The following is a 20,569-nucleotide window of genomic DNA, read 5'->3' as shown; positions in this document are numbered from 1 at the left end:
CCAAACATAAGCAACTGGCTGAGCCACTCAGGGGTGTTCCTCAATCCCATCCTCCTTTGTGAAGCGTTCGGACTGACTGTTCTGAACTCATGGCAGAGCCTTAACTAGGTCTGGTCTTATCCTATATAATAAAAGGCTAATATGCAAACTGTCCCCTCAACTGGGAGTTCGATGGGGAGTTTGACCAGGGGGCGGGGCCGGCTGGCCAACCTCCAGTGTCCCCTCCCCCTGGCCAGCCCGGCCCAATCGGACCTGATTGGGGCAGGCCGGCCGGACCCCAACTGTGCACAAATTCGTGCACCGGGTGTCCAGTTTATTATAATATTTACATGCTGACAGTGAAAAAAAAATCAAGCCATAGAGAAGGTTATAAAATCAAATACTTTTCCCGCATATACAGACTCGAAATCTCACCACCATAGCTGTTTCTCATGTTTTCTCCCCCAAATTGTTTTCATTTGTTAATGTACATATTTCCATCTTTCAAAAAATAGAGATGAAACTACCCAGTTCTGCTTTTTGCAGAACCACTCGCGTCCGCTAAAGTGACACAGCTATGCTGTATGCCTGCCACTCATTTTGAAGATCAAAACAGCTTGCTCCTTCTTCCTCCTGGCGGCCCTTTCAGACCCGACCGAGCTTTCTACTTCCCCTTTCCGCCATCTCGTCTCCAGGCTACGCAGCACAGCTTATTACTTTCAGCATCCTCCAAAGGCCCAAGGTCAAGTTCAGATATCCGGCTGCGTGGCCCCCAGAATAAATTCGGTGCAGCTGGAAGGCCAAGAAGGGAATCTGTCACTGCACTGGTGTGGACTGTGGTTTGTGGTTAGATCAGACACTCACAGGAAGAACTCCACCCAAACTTGGACACCAACAGGGCCAGGCTCAAAGTGGGAGTCTGCAGAGGTGGTCCACAGTGAAGGCTGACCCTCCACGTCTTATTTGTGATGTCGTAGGAAATGTGCATGAGTAAGAAATTTTTCAATTGCATCCTCTTTGACCTTGAGATTTGAAATGAACGCAAACTCTTTCTCTCCTGCCTGTGCCGCCATGACACCTTACCTCTTCCTCCCCACAGTCACACTCTTCCCCTTCTTCCAGGTACCCATTTCCGCATCTCCGGCCTCCGTACAGCATCTTGATGTCTGGCATGTTCGAGAGACACATCCCACCACCTGACTGCAAATACCTTTCCAGCTCCCTCCTGTTGCATCCATTGAACACTTTGGGAAAAGGATGCCTAGGAGAGAATGAGTTCGAGTCAGTTGGGAGTCTGCACATCAAGCAGCCAGGACAGCTGTCAATCCTTCTGCCCATCGGGCTGATGGACTCAGACCCCCACTAGCCCCATGCACATACCTTTTGCCCTTTTAGAACTTCAGCGATATATTAACTTACAATTCTAAGAATGAAGAAATATTAACCACCCATAATATTTCCCCCTCCTTCTGCCCAGAGGAAGTATCTGAGAATCAGAGGCAGCAATTTCTGCCCTTTGCATGAAGGGGTTGCAATAAAGAAAGGGATGCGAGTGTTACAATAGGTCTCCAGAGCCTGAGAGCTGAATAAAATACCAGCCAACCCAAACGTTTTCTGAAGCTGATATTAGATAGAGATTTTCTTGGGACTGAGGACTGGGCCAAAAAGAGCCAAGACCATGGGTTTAATTTTTGGTTGGGCCAGAGATCTGCTCTCTGTACTAAGGATTCAGGCAGTGCTCCATATTCAACCAGCCAACTCGCAAAGGCACATTCTTTATCACAAGGGTATGAAAGGGCCTGGGTCCCACTGTTGGGAAAAAGAATTAAAAGTCATTCACTCCCTGGTAGCAGGTCAGTACTACCATTTGGGTCTATAAAAGAAGTCATCCTGATCCCAAGTCTCTAAGCCAACTACAGGTTAGACATTAGAGGGTTTTCCTCAGTTATCAGACGTGCCACACGGAATTTGTTACTAACTGTTAAACTACTCAAATTGATAACTAGGTTAAAAACAAACTGGAGCAGTAACTAATATAACTCTCAGCTGCTTGTCTATGAATATGCTCTTTAGACTGGGGAAGAAAGAGGTGGACTTAACCAGGAGCTCATGGGATGTGAGCATGGCCCATGGCCTTGCACCCTGCATGGCAACACCCTCCTCTGTGTGTCACAGCAGAGAAGGGATGGGAAAGGCACCGGCCCCGGGGGCTCCAATGTGCTCCTGGAGACACTGACACAATTTCTTTAAGAAGCATAAGCAGGTCCTAATGGTTTGGGGTGGGAGAACACAGGCTTCCACCATGAGGCCTTCCAAAGGGTGACCGAGGTCCTGGGAGAACCCAATGCTCTCTGCTGAGTGAGTCCAGACACTATCGGCCTCTGAATAAACTCCAGAATTCTCTTTAAAGGCTCTGGGTTTAAAACCCTCACAGCTACAGGGAGATGGGGCTGCCTTGCCCTTGTTCCGGGTAAACCGCAGCCTGTAAATCCCCTGTGGGCTCGCTGTGGGTGTACAGATGCTCCTCTTTCTTGCCCTTGTTCTGGAGCCTACATCAGCCCTGTCAATCAAGCCTGGGAAGTGAGAGCACTCATCAAACCCCCTTGGGGTGGAGGGACTAAGAATTGGGACTGTTATCAAAATGGATCCTCATCAAAAATTCCTGAAAAGAAAAGGACACAGGTCGTCGGGTGAATTTTGCAGCCGAAGACCTAGGACAGCACACCTCCTGCTAGACACCTGGTGCTCCCTGAATGCATTTGCTTCCTTTGTCCTCTTCCCATTTCTTTGCTGTCAAAATCACATTTCTCTCCAAGTTCTAACAGAGGCTCCCTTGCTCTGCCCTCTGCCCTGCCCTCCCCTTCCTATATGACTCACCCGGTGGCGGCTGCCATGATGCACCCACCGTCAGCCGCGCTGGCGTGGCAGCAACCTTTCAGATCATGGGTCATGCCGAAGTTGTGGCCCATCTCATGGGCCATGGTGGCAGCCACGCCAATGGAATTCTCAGAGTGGTCCTGCTCAGGGAGAGAGTGCAGGTCAGGAAGACAGCCCCCGACCCCAACCCTGCCTTTCCTTTGGCCAAGCCTGGCAGCTTGATTAAAAACCTGTGCTTTTAACTACGTGCTGCACTGCCAATCGTAAGGGCTGGATAAAGGATGAGCAGATAGATGCTAGCAGGCTCCTTGATATCCACTTCACAGGTCAGAAATGAACAATCAAAGTCATTTAATAAGTAGTCGCCAAGTGAGAGAGAATTTCTGAAGGCAGGAAGTTCCTAAACATGACTTTGAGACAGGCTCTTGTTTCATAATGATGTACATAACATAAAATCTAGAACTAAAAATACCTCCATCTGTTGTCTTACTACTCCCCTGGTTTGGAATATATGAAAGACCTATCGATGTATTAATATGACTGCTTCCGGGTTTTCCTGGGCTTGACAATTGGGGATAAACTACAACCCATGAAAATCTACCCCTGGTATCTCCATCTCTGATCACTGACTGACTTCCTTTTAAACAACTGCTCGAAGCTTTTCTTCTTTCTGCAATACTAAATATAAAATTGTGGGTTTTGGGTTTTTTTTTGTTTTTTATATATATTTTTTCTTGATTTCAGAGAGGAAGGGAGAGGGAGAGACAGAAGTACCAATGATGAGAGAATCACTCATCAGCTGCCCCCCGCATGCCCCCAACCTATTGTTTTTGACCAGATGACCTCCTGTCCTGTGAGGCGGCCTTCTGCCTTCTGCCACACGATACGATGTATCAGCTGAGACTCACCATGTTCACGCCTCCAGACTGGTACACGGAGCACATGACGTTGAGGGGGGCCAGGCCGATGGTGACGCCCTGGAAACGCACGCCACTGCAGAATGGAAGGAGAGGGTCACTAGGGAGGGGACTGAGGGGGCTGTTTCAACGTGCCCATGCAGGTGGCCGTCATGGTGTCCTCTGGCCCCTCTGACACTCCCAGATCATTCCCAAGGGGCGAGGCCCTGGTATTCCAGGCCAGCTGGACAGAGTCCAGGCAGCCAGGCCTCTCATTTCCTCTCACCTACCCTCTCACTGCTCTAAAAAAACAGAAAGAGAGAGTGAAAGGTCCCTTTGTCCCACATATGCCCACAGCCCCGATCCCTGGAAGGAAATGGGCAGGGCTTGCAAAGTTGCATCCCATCCCTGCTGCACAGGAAAAGGTCACAGGGAGGGGTGAGGTGAGGGAAGAATGGCACAGGGGCTGGTGCTGAAGTGAATCATGCCCACTTCCTCCAGCTGCAGGGTCGCATGCCACATCCTGGCTCTGGGGTATGTGCCTGGGGGTAGGTGGGGGGAATGCGGGGTAGCAGCTGCCAGAGGGCTGATGCTTCATTCCCTCACCGCCCGGGGCCAAGGAAACAGATGTGTCCCATCGGAAGCCTTGCAAAGTGCAGCAGGGTGCCAGAATGACCTGTTTCTGCCTCTGTTTCACAACTGTGATCCTAATCTGCCAACAGCCAAACTCCATTCCCCCAGTTTAATCCATCCCTCCCCCAGGGCAGGGGCCAAGGAGTAACTAAAACCCGGTGGTTTCATGCATGCCACAAAACGTAATTTGTTTAAATAAGCTTTTTGTGGAAAACTTCTAAATGACTTCTAATAACTTCTAAATAACTCGTGGCTTAAAAGGAAAACAAACTGAAGTGACAATTAGCAAGGACACTGGAGCGTTATATTTTAAAACCAATGGGACATACGAGGCCTTTTAAATGAGTAAACAAAGGTTTAAATGATTGTTGATTCAGAAAGGTATTTAAGCACCAGGAAGGCAGTGACTTACTATGTATGGGACTTCTGTTGTAACTGTCTCAGAATACCTTTGGAAGTCAACCCTAATAAACACCAGATAATCACCCCCGGGGACCGTCACATGCCAGCATGACCCCCATCCGCGTCTTCTCTTTTTCCCCCTGGGATGGAAGAAACTCCAACACAATCCTCACCCCACCCCCTTCCAGGTCTCCCTCCGACTGAGCACACAGTTCCTGCACCATCTGCCACTTGGACCACCTTGGGCCGTCAGCCCTCAGCCCCTCAGAACAAAGTGAAGGACAACCCAGGGAGCCCTCGCCCTCCTCCCGGGCCCGGGCCTGCTTCAAAGCCCCTAGATGAAGATGAGCCCCTTACAAAGTCTGTTTCAAAACTGCCCATGACCACCAGTCAGTCAGTCACTTCCTCAAACACACCCAATTGTTTCAGACACTCAACTGAATATGTGTCGGTCTAATTTTCTCATCTAGATTGTAAGTACTTCTTGGGACTGGTCTGCCTCTTTTTAAATCTTTTCCAGCGTGTGCTAGGTACAGAGCACATGTCTGAGAAATGCCCGATTCCCTGGGGCCGAGAGTCAAGGTAGCCCAGTGCGACCGACACTCAGCACCAGGAAACGAAGGGGCAGCCAGCACAGCACTGCGGGCAGGGGCTCTGCAGCCAAGGCAAAGACAAGGCATATGGGGACAGGCTACTTACGTGATTAACTGTGCATTGTCGTGCTTCTTCCGAAAGACCAGCTTGCGCCTCCAACGAAGAAATGACCAGAGGGTGGTGTAGGGGTTTGTTGAAATTTCACACTGATCCCCATGAGTCCATACTTCCAAGCCCACGAGAGCAATCCGGATGTTGTAGGGTCGGTAAAACTGTCGGGTGAAAGAGAAAAGCTACAGCATCACTTTCATCTGCCAATGCTAGGGAGGAGCTGAAACATCTCAGGTGGCTAAACAGCATGCCATTGAATGGACGCACCCAATTGTATATGGACATTTCATGGTCAGATGTCTCCACTCGTTTAGGAAGTACATGTGTATACAAGTAGGTAGACATGCTTACTCTCAGAAGTGTCCTTCCCCATCACTGGAGCTGTCCAGCTTTTGTCAAGGATGCCGTAAACTGGCTACAAGCATTAGGCTGCAAAGGTCCCAGATAACTGTCAGGGTTCCATCCAACCCAAAGATTTGGAAATTCTGTACATGAGACCTGACTTTTGGGACCTTAAGGCTACAGCTCTATCTAACCCTTATGATACACTGTGTCTTTTATGTCGTATACATATAACAGGATGAGAGCTTTCTTTAAAGCTGACTATTGGAAGGTGTGGGCATAAGCAATTCTTTGGCATACCCTAGAGACTACTGAGGCAGTGACTTACCAAAAAGAAAAAAAAATTGCATGTAAATCTAGGTCACGTGAGCAAGGAGATACCATTTATTCTAAAATTGGATGACTTGCCTGACTGGTGTGGCTCAGTGGTTGAGCACTGACCTATGAACCACGAGGTCAGGGTTCGATTCCTGGTCAGGGTACATGCCCAGGTTGCAGGCTTGATCCCCAGTGTGGGGTATGCAGGAGACAGCCAATCAATAATTCTCTCTCATCATTGATGTTTCTCTCTCCCTCCCTCTCCCTCTATCCCCCCCCCTCTCTCTCTGAAATCAATAAAAATGTATTTTAAAAAATAAAAACACTGGATGACTTTGGGCAAGTACTGCCCTGGCTACAAGCAGCAAGCGGAGCACTTTCTATGCACTATGTACTGAGGCTTGAAGTTCAATATCTTCCTTGTCCAAACTCTCAGCAGAAAAATGGTGGAGCCAGGATTCGAGCCAAAATGACCAGATCTCAGAGCCTGTGCATGGCCCACGCTGCTTGAGTGCGGGCGGTTCTCCATCCCCACCATCCACTTGCCTCCAAGACGCTGTGCTGTAAGATGGGCTCCAGATTCAGCAAAACATCCGTTGATCTCAACGGAAATTTTGATTTTCCTGTTTTGTGCCAGGCCAATCATTACAGCAAATAAAAGGTTTGGATTCCAATTTGAACTCGCTTTACTCAGGGAGCTTTTTAAGGACTTAAACTTGGCTTTTTTTTTTTATGGCTAAAGAAAAGCATTTTGGATTGGGTTCATGATTCAGCAAATTAGTGCAGTTCATTCCAGGTTTAGTTCAACAACAGTTCAGTTCAAGTAGCTGGGTCAGCAGCCTCAGAGAAGTGGGCTAGCCTTCCAGCCAGGAAGCCGGCTGTCAGCTGCTGAGGACAGAACCGAGACTGCTCCACAGAAGGGACCAGCTCGCCAGGCCGGGCTCCGAGGGCGGGCTGGGCTCTGCTCAGGGCTCTCCTCTCCTCTCATCTTTCATCAGCACCCTTGGTCCTATCACCCAGACCAGCCGGACAGTTCACAAAGGGGAGACCCAGCCAAGCCTGCCACCTGCCGTGTCAGCAGAACAATAGATGTCACGTGGGTGATAACAGAGCGGCCTCCTGTATACCCCGCAGGGAATCAGGCTTTTCTTGTTTTCCCAGATGTTGAGTGTGTGGGTTGGAGGGCCATTTAGATGTTATTGTTGAGTGAGTGGAGAGCTAGGGAGGACTTGGACTGCGCTCCCGGAGCCCTTCCTCCCAGGAAATGCCGGTGTTTGACTTTCACCAGTCACTGACCACGGGCCTTCTGGAATTTCCAGAGCCATTTTTGGCATAGACTTTCCCACCTGATGGCATCAGAATGCTACCAAATCTGCTTGTAAATGTCTAGAAAATATTTCAGTTCTCTCCTTTATACTCTAGTGTTTAGGAAAAAATGGTTTCTCCTTTGGACCTGGGACCCATGACTCCCTAGCCGGCCCAGAGTGAAAGCTGCAGGAGTTCTGTGAGTGGCCTGAAATTGTACAATGTTGTTAGAGTCTCAAAGAGACCTGTGACCCCAAATATATTAAAATCTACATTTTAAAATGGCTGCTAGCCTATGAAGAGGCTAGATTACCTGCTCTACTACATTTTGCACTATAACAAATGTAAAAAAAATATTTTAAAGACCATGTCCTAGACAAGCCAGCTCTTTTAAAAGTCAAGAATGTGGGCATTCCCTAAGAGCATGTTTGAAAGGCCTGCCCTAGGAAAGTTAGCCATGGGCATGGTCTTTCTGAGTATGGACATCACTTTACAGTGGTTCTCAACCTTCTGGCCCTTTAAATACAGTTCCTCATGTTGTGACCCAACCATAAAATTATTTTCGTTGCTACTTCATAACTGTAATGTTGCTACTGTTATGAATCGTAATGCAAATACCTGATATGCGGGATGGTCTTAGGCAACCCCTGTGAAAGGGTCGTTCGACCGCCAAAGGGTCGCGACCCCCAGGTTGAGAACCGCTGCTTTAGAACCTTTCACAGATAGAGGCTATACAGATTGTTCCTGAAACGAGCCACTCCTCAACTTTTAAGATTCTGTCCTATTCCCTTGCTGACCTAGCTCCATTCTCTCCTCAGGCAGAGAACTCCTGAGCTCCATGCCTGGAAGGAACCTTAAAGCCTTGAAGAACCTTAAAGCATTCTGAAACCGAGCTCCTCCATGTCCTCGGCTCCCTGGGAGCCGCTGCAGGGATGGAGAGAAGGGGTGAGAGGGCAGAGCTCTAGTCCTCACCCTGCTTCAGCCTGGAGCAGCCCGTTTCATCTGACTTTTATATTGGACGGTTCTGAACTGATCTCAGCCTATTCATCACCAGCGTTATAGAGCTGGACCACCCTTGTGATTCTTACTGTGACTGCAAGACTCCCTTCAGCAATAACCATCAGGAAACTGAGCAGATACAGGCGTATTACTCACAAGACCTGGAAATCACACAGCACACCTGGGGCCACACAGCGAGGTGGGGCGTGGGGATGGGGGAGGTGAGGAGGGAAGAGTGAGAAAGGGCCTGGGTTCAGCTTTTATTGGGGTGAAGGGTGAGGATCCAGGTTTTTGAGGACTCACTCTTTCTTGGTGAATTTAAAACACCGAGTGGGAATTTAAAGCACAGGAAAATAAAAATAAAAACCACACTAGTACCCAAATGGTCTCTTACTAAAATCAACCACCATCTCTAAACCAGAAGAGCCTCAGTGGACGGAGGGGGCCTGGATCTTCCCCTTCCTGTAGTGGCCGAGAGAGCCTACTTTGAAGTGGATGCCTCTTGGTAATGAAGGCCTGGGCACTCAAAGCTTAAGCCAGGCACTTGCGTTACAAAAACAAAATAAGCAAACAATGCCAGGGCTTATAATACATGGACAGTGGTGTAGGATTTTATTTTAAAAAAGGATGTCACCTGTCTGGCTGATGTGGCTCAGTGGTTGAGTGTCAACCTATGAACCAGGAGGTCAAGGGTCCATTCCCGGTCAGGGAACATGCCCAGGTTGCAGGCTCAATCCCCAGTAGGGGGCGTACAGGAGACAGCCAATCAATGATTCTCTCTCATCATTGATGTTTCTATCTCTCCCTCTCTGAAATCAATAAAAAGTATATATATTTAAACAACCACAAAAAAGGAAGCCACCAGAAAAAGAAAAATTTTCCCAAACCCTTGATTCAGGCCAACCCCTCTATTCTATCAATCCCAAACAAAACAAAACTTCAAGCCAAAGAAGATGAGTCACTTGGCTCCGGTCACATAGTTGAGCTTCGAGTTCACCTGCGCCTCTGAGGCACTGCTGTTCCCTCTCAGAGGCTGGCTGGGCCGGCCAGTCCGTTACACACGAGGCAGCTCAGGGGCCATGTGCTCGCCCGTCCTCTGAGTGCTGGCACCGTTCCCACAAAGTACACACCTGGTCTCACCTTATCAACATAATTGGCGATCTCGATGAGCTTGTTTTTGGTGGCTTCCAGATCTCGTCCATTCTTGGTAAACTAAATGGGACAAGCAGAACTAGGTAAGATGCCAGGGCCTCTCGCATAACCCCTCCCATGCCCAGTACTTGTCTCTGAATTAGTTTTTACTTGCTCCCATCTTCTATGAGCAGTCATTTTTACACAGCTGTCTCCCCCCACCCCCCAACACACACAGTATCAGCTGAGGGAGAGCAGAGCTGGATCACATCCATCCTGGCAGCCCCAGCCACCAGTGCCCAGCACGGAGTAGGCGCGCCATGTTGTACAGTGAATTGAATTCTTTTTCTCCAGCCCTTGAAGTCAACCTTGTTCTCCTGTCCTCCAAAAGAGAAGGCCTCCCACAAACTCACTGGGCCTCAGAAGAGGGACCGATCTGATCCCTGCCTTGGGCATCATCCAACCTAAAGCCACCAACCCAGGGGTTTCAACAGGGCTCCTTTCATGTGATCGATCAGCAGTGGTCAAACTGTTGCTGACCGCCTGCTCTACACAAGGCACTGGACTTGGCATAGGTGTGAGATCCTGGTCCTAGCCTAGAGGAGCTTCAGTTACAACAGAGAGAGGGCCAGAAATAACAGCAGTGGCAGGTTCTGTATTGAAGGGGCATATAACTGAAATGGACTGAGAAAACATGGACAGAAATCATGGCAACAGGAGGCCACAGGAGTGATACAAAGTGAGTGCTGGTATCGAGGATCATAAGACCCGGGCTTTGTCTGGCACGCCACTCAGATGGACTGGCAGTGCCTTCTACGGTGAGAAGAATCCTGAGACTGCATGGGGCTCCGCAGGAAAGAGTGCTGTGCCCTATTGGAAATGTCCGCCATGGGTACCAGGAAGAAGACATTTCATGATGCAGCCTCACATTTATCCTTCCTGCTTCAAAAGGACAGGCCTCTTTCAGCTGCAATGAAGGAAAGCTTCGCCGTGTAAAGATAAAATCTGCCACAATTGACCTAAATTTGTAAGCGATGGGCATGTCCTGTCCGCTATCATTGTTACACTGAATGTGGGTACCTCGCTCATTTACCTTGGGTACACAACTATATATGCTACTTCAATTCCAAACTTCCACGCCCTTCCTCCACCTCCTTCAGCAAGAATAGCCAAACAAGAAATAAAGGACATCCAGGTAAAACTCTCAAGGATCTGGTTGTGATGGGGGTGTCTCTGCCATGACACAGGGGAGAAAACCGCCCTTTCCTATTCTTCCACTGCACTGACTTTCCTGGGCTTCCTGGGAGCTGTCACTCATCTGAACTGTCAATCACCTCACTTTCACTAGCAGTTTTAAGAGTTCAAGTCAGTATCAGGCATTGTGACTTAGCCTTTACGAGGTGTTAATCCTGAAGCTTCTCATTATACAGTCATCCCGTTTCTAAATTGGTCTCACTGCACAGAAAGTGTGGCAGGATTTAGTGAATATTTACTATAAAATCAGTCCTATTTTATTGCCTTTCTAAGATATTGCTCCTACCTTCAAGCAACTGTCTGATAACACCACCACCATTTAAGGAATGTACCGCGTCATCCAGAAGAGTCTCCAGCAGGAGCCAGCAAACTTTTTCTTAAATGGGCAGACTGTAAATATCTCCGGCTTTGCATCCATATTGTCTCTGTTGCATCTACTCAACTCTGCCATTATAGCTCAGCCATGGACAGTACTCGCAGCAGTAGGCATGGAAGTGTTCCGGTAAAACTTTGCTTACAAAAACGTGTGGGCGGGATTTGACCATGGGTTATAGCTTGCAGACCCCTGATCTATAGAAAGGACTGTCTTAACCTTATACTTTCTAGGTGATAAGAAAGTAAAACACAGTGTGTCACCTGGCCTTTCCCAACTGCCTCACATTCCGCCTGCATCATGCAAGTTCTTGGCATTCCCGCTCTTACAGCTGTGCTGCCCTTCTGCAACACCCCATCTTGCTCTTCCCTCTCCTGGATTTCCCATTTTGCCCGAGGACATAAGCTGAGACCCACCCAGGTGCTCCCACCTAGACCCAGGGAGTGAGCAGCTGCTTAGTCAGTTTTACTGCTGACAATACTCGCTCTCCCTCTCCTTCCCTCTCCTTCTCCATCTCCCTCTCTCTCAGCAGCAACAGCAGCACTATCCCTGTCTCTGCTCCCTGTGCAGCCCAGAGGAGGAGCTTGGCCTGTCTAAGCACCAGGTTGTAAATCACAGATAAGGCCGCCCTCCCCCTCCCTGCCTTCCCATCCTCTCAGATTAATTGTCAGGAATACATTTCTGCCTGCAGAGGCCGAGGCCAAGAGGCCGCTGGGAGAGGGAGTAGGGGAGAGGTGGCGAGGGGGAGGGACTTGTGAGCCTGAGAACCAGCCTGGCCTATTGTATCCCCCACTCCACCCCTCCCCATGACTCATTCAAAGCCCAGGACCCTGAGAAATAAGCAAGTTCCCGTCTCCAGGCAGCACTCCCCAGGCAGCACGAGCCGCCTGTCTGTCAGGAACGCCTGCCCCTGCCCGGCTGCTGCTGAAGGCAGCCCCTCTGAAAAAGGATGGCGGCCCAGGCGACACCTTAGTCCTGAAGGCACCCTGAGCAGCTAGTTTTCCTTGTGGGCGTTTTCTGCGATCCTGCAGGTCAAGAGACTAAAGATGCCCAATCCCTTCCCTGCCCCCGCTTCTCCGACTTGCAGAGACTCACATCCAGTGGGTTTTAAAACCCTGCCCAGGATTCCACTGGGGAGAGTGCAGGGCTGCAGGGGAGGGTCCCCCACCTTTACAATAGATTGGCTGTGGTTCTATATGCTTAACTCCTGGGTCCCAGGAGCTTTCCTCTGAACAAAGGATTCTGTGGCTGAAAAAAACTGGTTCATGACACTGTATTGGATGATTTCAGATGCAAAGTTAAAATGAAAACATGTCCTGGAGTCAGAAGAGCTCAGCTCTTCCAGCAACCCTCCCGCCAGGGCCAGTGAGGGTCCTCGCCTCCCATGACCCTGTGGCCTTGGCCTTTGCATCAGCTTTAGATCCTGACCCCACAGTTCCCCATCCCATACACACACACACACACACACACACACACACACCAGTCTTCGGAAAGGAAAACAAAAGGGGGAGAAGAGGCTGTGAAAAACCAATACCAAGAGCAATTAAAAAGCAAAACTCTTCTCAAAGCAGAACACGATGTTCCCCAGGCCTGGAGTGCCCTTCGCCTCCACCTCTCTGCGCAGTTAACATCCTGTCCTTTAGGACAGCTCAAGGCCACCTGCTCCTGCCACTGACCCACAAAGGCGGGTCGTCCAGCCTGGAATCTAGTGTCCTTCCCACTACCTTGCACTGCCTCCAGGACCTGAGCTTTGGGACTGTGGACCAGGTAGAGCGGCCTTGGAAGGAGGCCCTCTGGGGAGCTGGTAACTAAACCCCTTGGACGGAGTATGAGACAGACTGGAGCTTGGATAAGCCTCGGCCTCAGGGAGCCCCAGGCGAGCATGCAGCGAGCATAGAGCCCAGTGAGTGCTCAGCTGCTCATGTTTTCCATGCCCAGAAGATGTGCTTAGCTATGTGGTCGAGTCGCTACATAAAGTGAGAACTGGAGGTAAAATAGGCTAATTTGGAGCACTGGGGCTTGAACCCATTCTTCGGGTGTCAACTTCAACCTCACCACCTTGGAGAAGCTTTGCCAGTTTCCAAAGCCACCGTGTTGGAACCCTCATTGTCTGCATTTCTAATCCTCTGCAACGGAACATCCTAGCAGTTACCACGCCTGGAACCAGCATGCAGTTCCCTGTTGGTGTTGTCAGCTCTGTGACTCCAGGGGCAGGTCTGTCTATATCTCTTGGGGCCAAGTTCTGTGAGTACTATGCTTGGCACATAAGAGAGAATCGAGACATCACGGATGAATAAATGAAATGAAAGAGAGAGATGAGTGTTCATCAAATCTTAGAAGTCAAGGCCTGCGAGAACCTGTCTAGTTTGAGGCATATGGAAGTAAAGGCCAAACAGCTAGTCCTTTGCGTCAGTAGTTCTCCAACTTGCCTGTGTATTGGAATCACCCAGAGGGCTTGTTAAAACCTAGATTGCTGGACCCCAGCCCCACAGCTCAGGATTCAGTAGTTCTGGGGTACAGCCCAGGAATTGGCATTTTTCACAAGTTCCGGTGCTACCGATACCACTGGTCCAGGGACTACATTTTGGGAACCACAGCTTCGGGTTTTCATTTAGTGCCAACCTGATTATAAAAATGGACCCATACATGGGCAAGAAAACTGTATTAAGTCCGATAACTCAGAATACATCTATTATCGGTGCCAAAAAAAAAATTGTTTAAATTTCTATAGAGAATTCACAGACTCCTCAAGAATAAGTACCAAAACCTAGAAGTCCTCAGACCCAGTCTAAGAAATGGTAATCCCACTAATGCAATTGCACTGGGTTTGTTTTTTATCTGATGAATGTATCAGGCTAGAAGAGACTTTCCTTGTTTTTCTCCTCCAACCATGTTTAAAACAGCCAAAAGAGCCCTCGGTCAGAGCTAAGGTCAAAATCCTATGACGAACGGGAGAAAGACGAGTGCTTCAGCATTCCCCCAAAGCAGTTGGGAGCGTGGGATGGAAGCTATTAAAAGAGCAGTTCTGCTGAAAGTGACTGCCTCCCCCTTACCTCCGCAGAATCAGCCACAATGTAGAGCTCCACGTACTTCATGTAGTTCAAGTCTTCCCTTTTTATCTGGGAAGGAGAGACAAGCAGATCAGAGCCTGTAGAAATGGTGACGTGGCCTCATTTCAAAGCAGTGGTGCTAGTTGAATTTTGTACGTGGGCACGCGGGCCAGCTCCAGCCTTGGTCGCCACCGCCCTCAGTGCCCCCTCCGCCTGCCATGTTGGGTACCGCCGGTAGTTGCTCTGGGACACTGGGTCCTGTCCTCTAGTCCCAGCTGCCTAGTCCAGGAAGGTCAGAGGCCAACACACTGTGTGTGGGACATGCTGACATCAAGTTCCCCCAAACCATTTAAACCACATGCCTCTATAAGTAAACAAACACTTTGGGCATCAGGTTAAGAGGCTATTCAAAAACGGGAAGTATAGGTTTTTCCCCCTCACATTGTGAAGTTTCTGAAATTAGCATCTCAGAGTATTTTAGATGTAGTAGTGTTTTCCCCAAAGCATTATTCTATCAAATACAAGGGTAACCCACACTCAACAATGACTCAGAATGAAAGAAAAAGCTATTTACTCCTTTTAGCCTTCTCCCTTTACTTCAGAATTACCCCCTGGATCCAAAGTAAGGGCCCTCAGAGGGCACAAGCCTATCCCGGGGTGACTCCCGCACCGAGAACTCACCCGGTGAGGTCGTTTCTTGATCTGGTTTGTAAACTGAAAGCCCCAGTCCCTGCTGGTGTTTCCAGAGTGCTCGAACCCACAGTTCCCGGGAGGCAGCTTGAGATGTTCAGATCTGTAAATAAGGTGGTGGCCCCCACTGTCGGGGAGGGGCTCGATGATGTAGCTGAGGTTACTGTTCACCACAATCAGTCCTCTGTCAATAGGATAAATAGAATCTCTGGTTAAAGACTGAGGCCCTGGAAGAGTCCCTTGCTCAGGACTCAGTTTCCCCACATGCAAAATGGCACAGTTGGTTGTGATCACTGGTTCTTTTTGTTTGTTTGTTAATCTTCACCTGAGGATATTTTTTCCATTGATTTTTAGAGAAAGTGAAAGGGAGGGAGGGAGGGAGGTGGAGAGAGAGAGAGAGAAACATAGATGTGAGAGAGACACATTGATTGGTTGCCTCCCACAGTGCCCTGCCGATCAAACCTGCAACCCAGGTACATGCCCTTGACTGGGAATAGAACCTGCGACTCTTCAGTGCATGGGCCAACGCTCTAGCCACTATGCACAAGGGCCAGGGCTAACCACTGGTTCTTAACCTTATTATGGAGTCATGCACCCTTTGACGAAAAGCTGAGGCAAGCTCAGACTTCCTCTCCAGAGAAATGTGCATGTGTGTAAATGTGGTGCACACTTTCAGGTACTAAAGCTTATCACAGAGAAGCTCAAAGGTTCTAAAAAGGCTGGATCAGGCACGGTTAATAGTTACAAATGTGGTAGGACCAGGATTCCAAAAAGCTTCCCAAACCCAAATATGGCATATGGTAAGTCAGAGGTCAAAACTTTATGGACTCAGTAGAAGATGGTATGCTGAGCAGAGGAAGAACACTGGCCTGGAGGTGAGACCCACGTCCTGGTCTTAGCTCCAACATGAAATTGCCAAATGCTCTTCCACAGACTCTCTTAAATAATTCTGAACCTCAGTTTTCCCAGGTGCAAGTGCAAATGGTAATTTACTAACTCGTGGGGACTCTTGGGATGATTAAATGGGATGACAAGTATCTTTGTCCTTGGAAACCAGAATTGAAGGCATCACCAGTGGCATTCCTTCTAGCCCCAACTTGCCCATGTCAGCAAGGCAGCTCTTTGGTAAAGTGACATCCACAACCAAGAATGTGTGTCTACTCTTTCTCTTGATTATGGACACTAGCTTTGAACGCAGAATAAAGATATATTTGTTCATTATACTTACTCACTGAGCCCTTACTCTGTACTAGATGTAATCTAGACATGATCCCTGTCCTCGAGTAATTTGCAGCCCACTGGAGGAGAGACATTCATTCCACAAATATTTCCCGAGCCCCTGCTATGGGCCAGGCATCCTGCTAGTTGCTGAAGATGGCATAGCGAACAAAACAAACAAAGTGCCTGCCCTCACGGAGCCTGGGGTCTGGACACGGGAGTAAATCACTACGGTACATAACAGGGACAGCAAGGTTTCATCACCCAACACTGATGGATTGGACGCAGCTGCCTGAAGGGCTGCATCAGTGAGGTGAGAAAGAGTGCTACGATTTATCATGGATCACTATTGCAAATAATCAGTGGAAGGGTGAGTAGCCCTGGCCAGTGTGGCTGGAGCATCGTCCCATACACCAAAAGGTCACGGGTTCGATTCCAGGTCAAGGCACATACCCAGGTTTTAGGTTCCATCCCCAGTCAGGGTATGTACGGGAGGCAACCAGTTGATGTTTCTCTCTCTCCCTCCCCCTCCCTTGTCTCTCTAAAATCAATAAAAACATATCATCGGGTGAGGATTAAATAACTTAAAATAATCAATGGAAGAATGAGTAGAAGCCCATTTGCCATCCTTGATGCAGTGACATGACTACAAGGGAATGCACCCAGGACTCCGGGGGAAGAAGAAACCCAGCACTGAGCCAGGGGCCCCGACAGCATTTCATGTACTCCAAAACCTCAGGCTCTCATCCATCCAGAAAACGCACAAGTTAAATGATCTCCAAGTCAGTCTTTGCCACTCAAAGTTCGAAGGACCACTCTCTTCAGCTGTGTTGGCTTCCAGCCCCACCCGAGCGCCTCAGGACCCCCACCCAGGTTCTGCCCTTTGGGAAGAGCCTGTGATGCTCTCAGGAGAGACACGCCAGACTGATCAGCAGCAGCCCTTCCTGGAACCATGCCTGCCTGACCTCATTCCAGGTCCGGAGCCTGGTGGCTTCCAGGCGGCCTCGCCCAGGCTGACACAGCAGTCCCAGAGCTATCCTGCAGCTGCCCATTGGTGGGACACCCAAGGTGCTCCCTGGACAGCTAGGGGTGGGAATGGGGCAAAGAGCAAGGGTCACATCCGCTCCCAACCCCAGACAGGAAAGGGCACAGGGCAGAGCTGCTACGGGCATCCTGTTCCCAAACTATCTCTCATCTCGGCTGACCAAGGCCCTTCCCGTCACCTCAGTTTCCCCTGATGGCTATGAACTTTGCAAACACAGAGGGCTGGACCACAGACCAGCTAATGCTAGTGTGTAGGTCAGGTTGGGCTGTGGAGATAACACCCAGTGAATGGAAAGTTCCAGGTAGGGACTGGGGCAAGTTCCAGAGGAGCTGACGGGGCATCACTTGGATAGGCCTCTGGGCCAAGTGGACAGAGACGATGCCAAAGTTTAGTGCAGGGTGAGTATTAATAATCACGGTGATTATAAATGAGTGAGCCTTTGCTAAGGACCGGGCACTGTGCTGAGTATTTTACTCAGCACACCAGCTTCCATGATCCTTACAAACATTATCCCCATGTGCAAATGAGAAAACTAAGACTCGGCGAGGTTAAATAACCAACCCAAACTCACACAGGTAGCAAGGACCTAAGCAGTCTGGCTCCAGGTCCCACGACCTTAACCATGACCTCACTTGCCTCTGTCACAATAGCACTGTAGAGTGGGTCAGAAAGGTATCCCCAGGTTACAGATGGCTACAAATGTCGGGCACCAGCACCCCAGCCGGCCCATCTGAAGACACCAACTTTCTTATTTCATTCCCACATCAATGCTAAGAGGTACCATCATGGGTCCCATTTTATAGATGAGGAAACTGAGCCCCAGAGAGATTAAGTAACAAGCTCTCATGAGATTGGGGCCAAAGATTTAAGGTCTGGTAGATTCTGGACATCATGCCCTTAACCTCTATGTTGTCTCCACCAGTGAGTTCCAAACCTATGGGTCAGAGTTTGCTAGGATCAGAGCTCGCAGAGTTCTATACTAGAACATTCTACGGAGTGCATTATAAATACAAATGTAGGAATCTTGGATTCTACAAGCCTGGGTATTGGAACTTAACAAGTCCCACAGTAATTCCTTGCACAGCCACACTCGGGACTGCAGCCTGGAGCCCAGGCTGGGCAGCAGGGGCCCAGCTCTCACAAAGCCCCTAGCAATTCTGTTTCAGGGAGAGAGCAGATGACAATCTGAGAAACACAGGCTCAGAAGGACACTGGAAGTCCTCCCAACGATAGGACTCAGTGGCCCTCCCCTCCCCGTTGTGGCCCCTGGTGACTCACCCCATGTCACAGTTGCAATCCTCCCAGACTGCCTGGGGTCAGGGGAGAGGCTGGCACAAGTCCCAGCACCTCACAGCCAACCCCAGCTTTGACAGCGGGGGATTTCTAAGAATCTAGTTCCTGGAGCCCTCCCCCATCACCACCCTCAGGTCCTGCTGGCTGCCCTCCTGTGAACACCCACCAATTGTTTATCCTTCCAGCAGCCTCGGTTGATCTAATTTGCTAAATATAAGCATGGCAGAGCTTCACCAGGGGCATGGGAGGGGGCCCGGCGGCTGGGACCTCACAAGCTATTCTCCATTCTGCTCCCCATCCTATCCCTCATTGCTAAGCGCTTGATACAAAGGAAATTGCACAGAGGAACCCTGGCAGGGCAGGGCAGGCTGACAGCAGCCGATTGGGGTTTGACCCCTGAGTGACTACAGGACTGGCCCACTGGCATCCTTCAAGGACCTAAGCAAGACTGCTTCTGGGGAACTTGTCCATTCAGAGCTAAACCCAGGGGGACACACCCTGCCTCCCTCCATCCCCAGCGGCCCTAGGAGGTAATCTCCCTGTTACCCTTCCTTCCTCCCCTTTAACCCCAATTTGCATCCAAGTGAGAAGGAGTTAGGAGGAGCTTCAAAGGTGGCATAGAAGGGAGGAAAGAAGGCAGACAGGGCCGAACCGGTTTGGCTCAGTGGATAGAGCGCCGGACTGCGGACTGAAGGGTCCCGGGTTCGATTCCGGTCAAGGGCATGTATCTTGGTTGCAGGCACATCCCCACTGGGAGGCGTGCAGGAGGCAACTGATCGATCTCTCTCATCGATGTTTCTAACTCTCTATCCCTCTCCCTTCTTCTCTGTAAAAAATCAATAAAATATATATTAAAAAAAAAAAAAAAAGAAGGCAGACAGGTGATGTGCTCCCCCCGGGGTGGCACATGTGAAGAGCATGGCCTGGGGCGAGGCACGTCTGGATTCGAACTCTGGCTCTGCTATCTCCTAGCTGTGTGGTAAGTCACTCAACAACACTGCCCATCTCCCAAGGTTGCTATGATAATTGACGGAATAGGCAGTGTTTACTAACAATCAACGTAACATTAAAAAGAATAGCATATATTACACAGGGAGGGCACAGAGCATTTTATTTGATAGCCGTTCGACGCATGTGTATGGAGAACCTACAATTGTCAGGAACTATTGCAGGCACTGGGGATGCAGCACGATGGGAAAAAAGGTCCCCGCTCTCAAGGAGGTTGCACCCATCACCCAGTGATGTCACTATTGCTCCCATTTTACAGGTGAGAAAATTTGAGGCTGGAGAACTGAAGCAAACTGTCAGGTTTTGAACCAGGAATTGTCTGATTCCAGTCGACACATGTCACAATTTAATGGTACTCCCTATGAGGGCTTACTCTGCGCCTGACTCAGAGGTAGCACTTAGCATCCATTCTGCATAAGGAAGGCCAGGTATTCAAAGGAGAACGGGCTTTGCCACTCCTTGGCAGAGGCAGGCCGGTATGGACTGGCTGTCTGCTTATGAGCCACCTCCTTCTGTGCCAGGTGCCACCTCCCACTCTCTCTGCAGAGCAGAACTTCCAACGCTGAAGGAAGTGGTCTGGTCTACCCTCCTTTATCAGGTGAGAGGAACCAAAGCCCAGAGAAAAAGGAACTTGCCCGAGGTCACATAGTAAGTTACTGTTGGGGCAGGGGGCAGATCCCAGGTTTCCTGACCAGGCTCATTGCCTTTGGCGGGGCCCAGACACCATCCCCAACCCCCCTCCCCAGGACTCGGCAGCCTCCCCCGGCACCATCTATAAAACCGAGTAAGGATCATAAGGGAGGCACCAGCCCCCGCCAAGACAAAGCTAAGGGAGAAAATGACATAGGGGAGAGGAAAGCTCAGAGGATCACATGGGCAGGAGGTGTGGAGCCAGATCAGAAACTTCAGGTGCTTTCAGGGTGTCATGCACCCTTTCCATGCATACGCTTCTGTTCATCCTCAGTCTCACACGGAACCGAGTCCAAACACAGTGAGTGTGGGTCCTAGAGTTTTGAGGATGGGGTCTGCTATAAGAGTATGGATCAAATAG

The 20,569-nt window shown here is 49.6% G+C and overlaps 1 protein-coding gene across 1 annotated transcript in view; it reads right to left on the bottom strand.

Annotated features, from left to right (window-relative positions):
* Positions 1 to 20,569, bottom strand: part of ADAM19 (ADAM metallopeptidase domain 19) — a 75,833-nt gene that overhangs the window by 13,144 nt on the left and 42,120 nt on the right. The window contains exons 6-12 of the mRNA XM_006089078.3: positions 14,946 to 15,138; positions 14,268 to 14,333; positions 9,597 to 9,668; positions 5,487 to 5,653; positions 3,765 to 3,849; positions 2,857 to 2,996; positions 1,063 to 1,240 (exon numbers count right to left, since the gene is read on the bottom strand). Coding sequence (XP_006089140.1) covers positions 1,063 to 1,240; positions 2,857 to 2,996; positions 3,765 to 3,849; positions 5,487 to 5,653; positions 9,597 to 9,668; positions 14,268 to 14,333; positions 14,946 to 15,138 — 901 coding nt within the window. The remainder of the gene's footprint in view (positions 1 to 1,062; positions 1,241 to 2,856; positions 2,997 to 3,764; positions 3,850 to 5,486; positions 5,654 to 9,596; positions 9,669 to 14,267; positions 14,334 to 14,945; positions 15,139 to 20,569) is intronic.

This window comes from Myotis lucifugus, unplaced genomic scaffold, assembly GCF_000147115.1.
Source record: "Myotis lucifugus unplaced genomic scaffold, Myoluc2.0 scaffold_56, whole genome shotgun sequence".
NCBI lineage: Eukaryota > Metazoa > Chordata > Mammalia > Chiroptera > Vespertilionidae > Myotis > Myotis lucifugus.
This window is presented reverse-complemented; position numbering and strand designations above follow the sequence as displayed.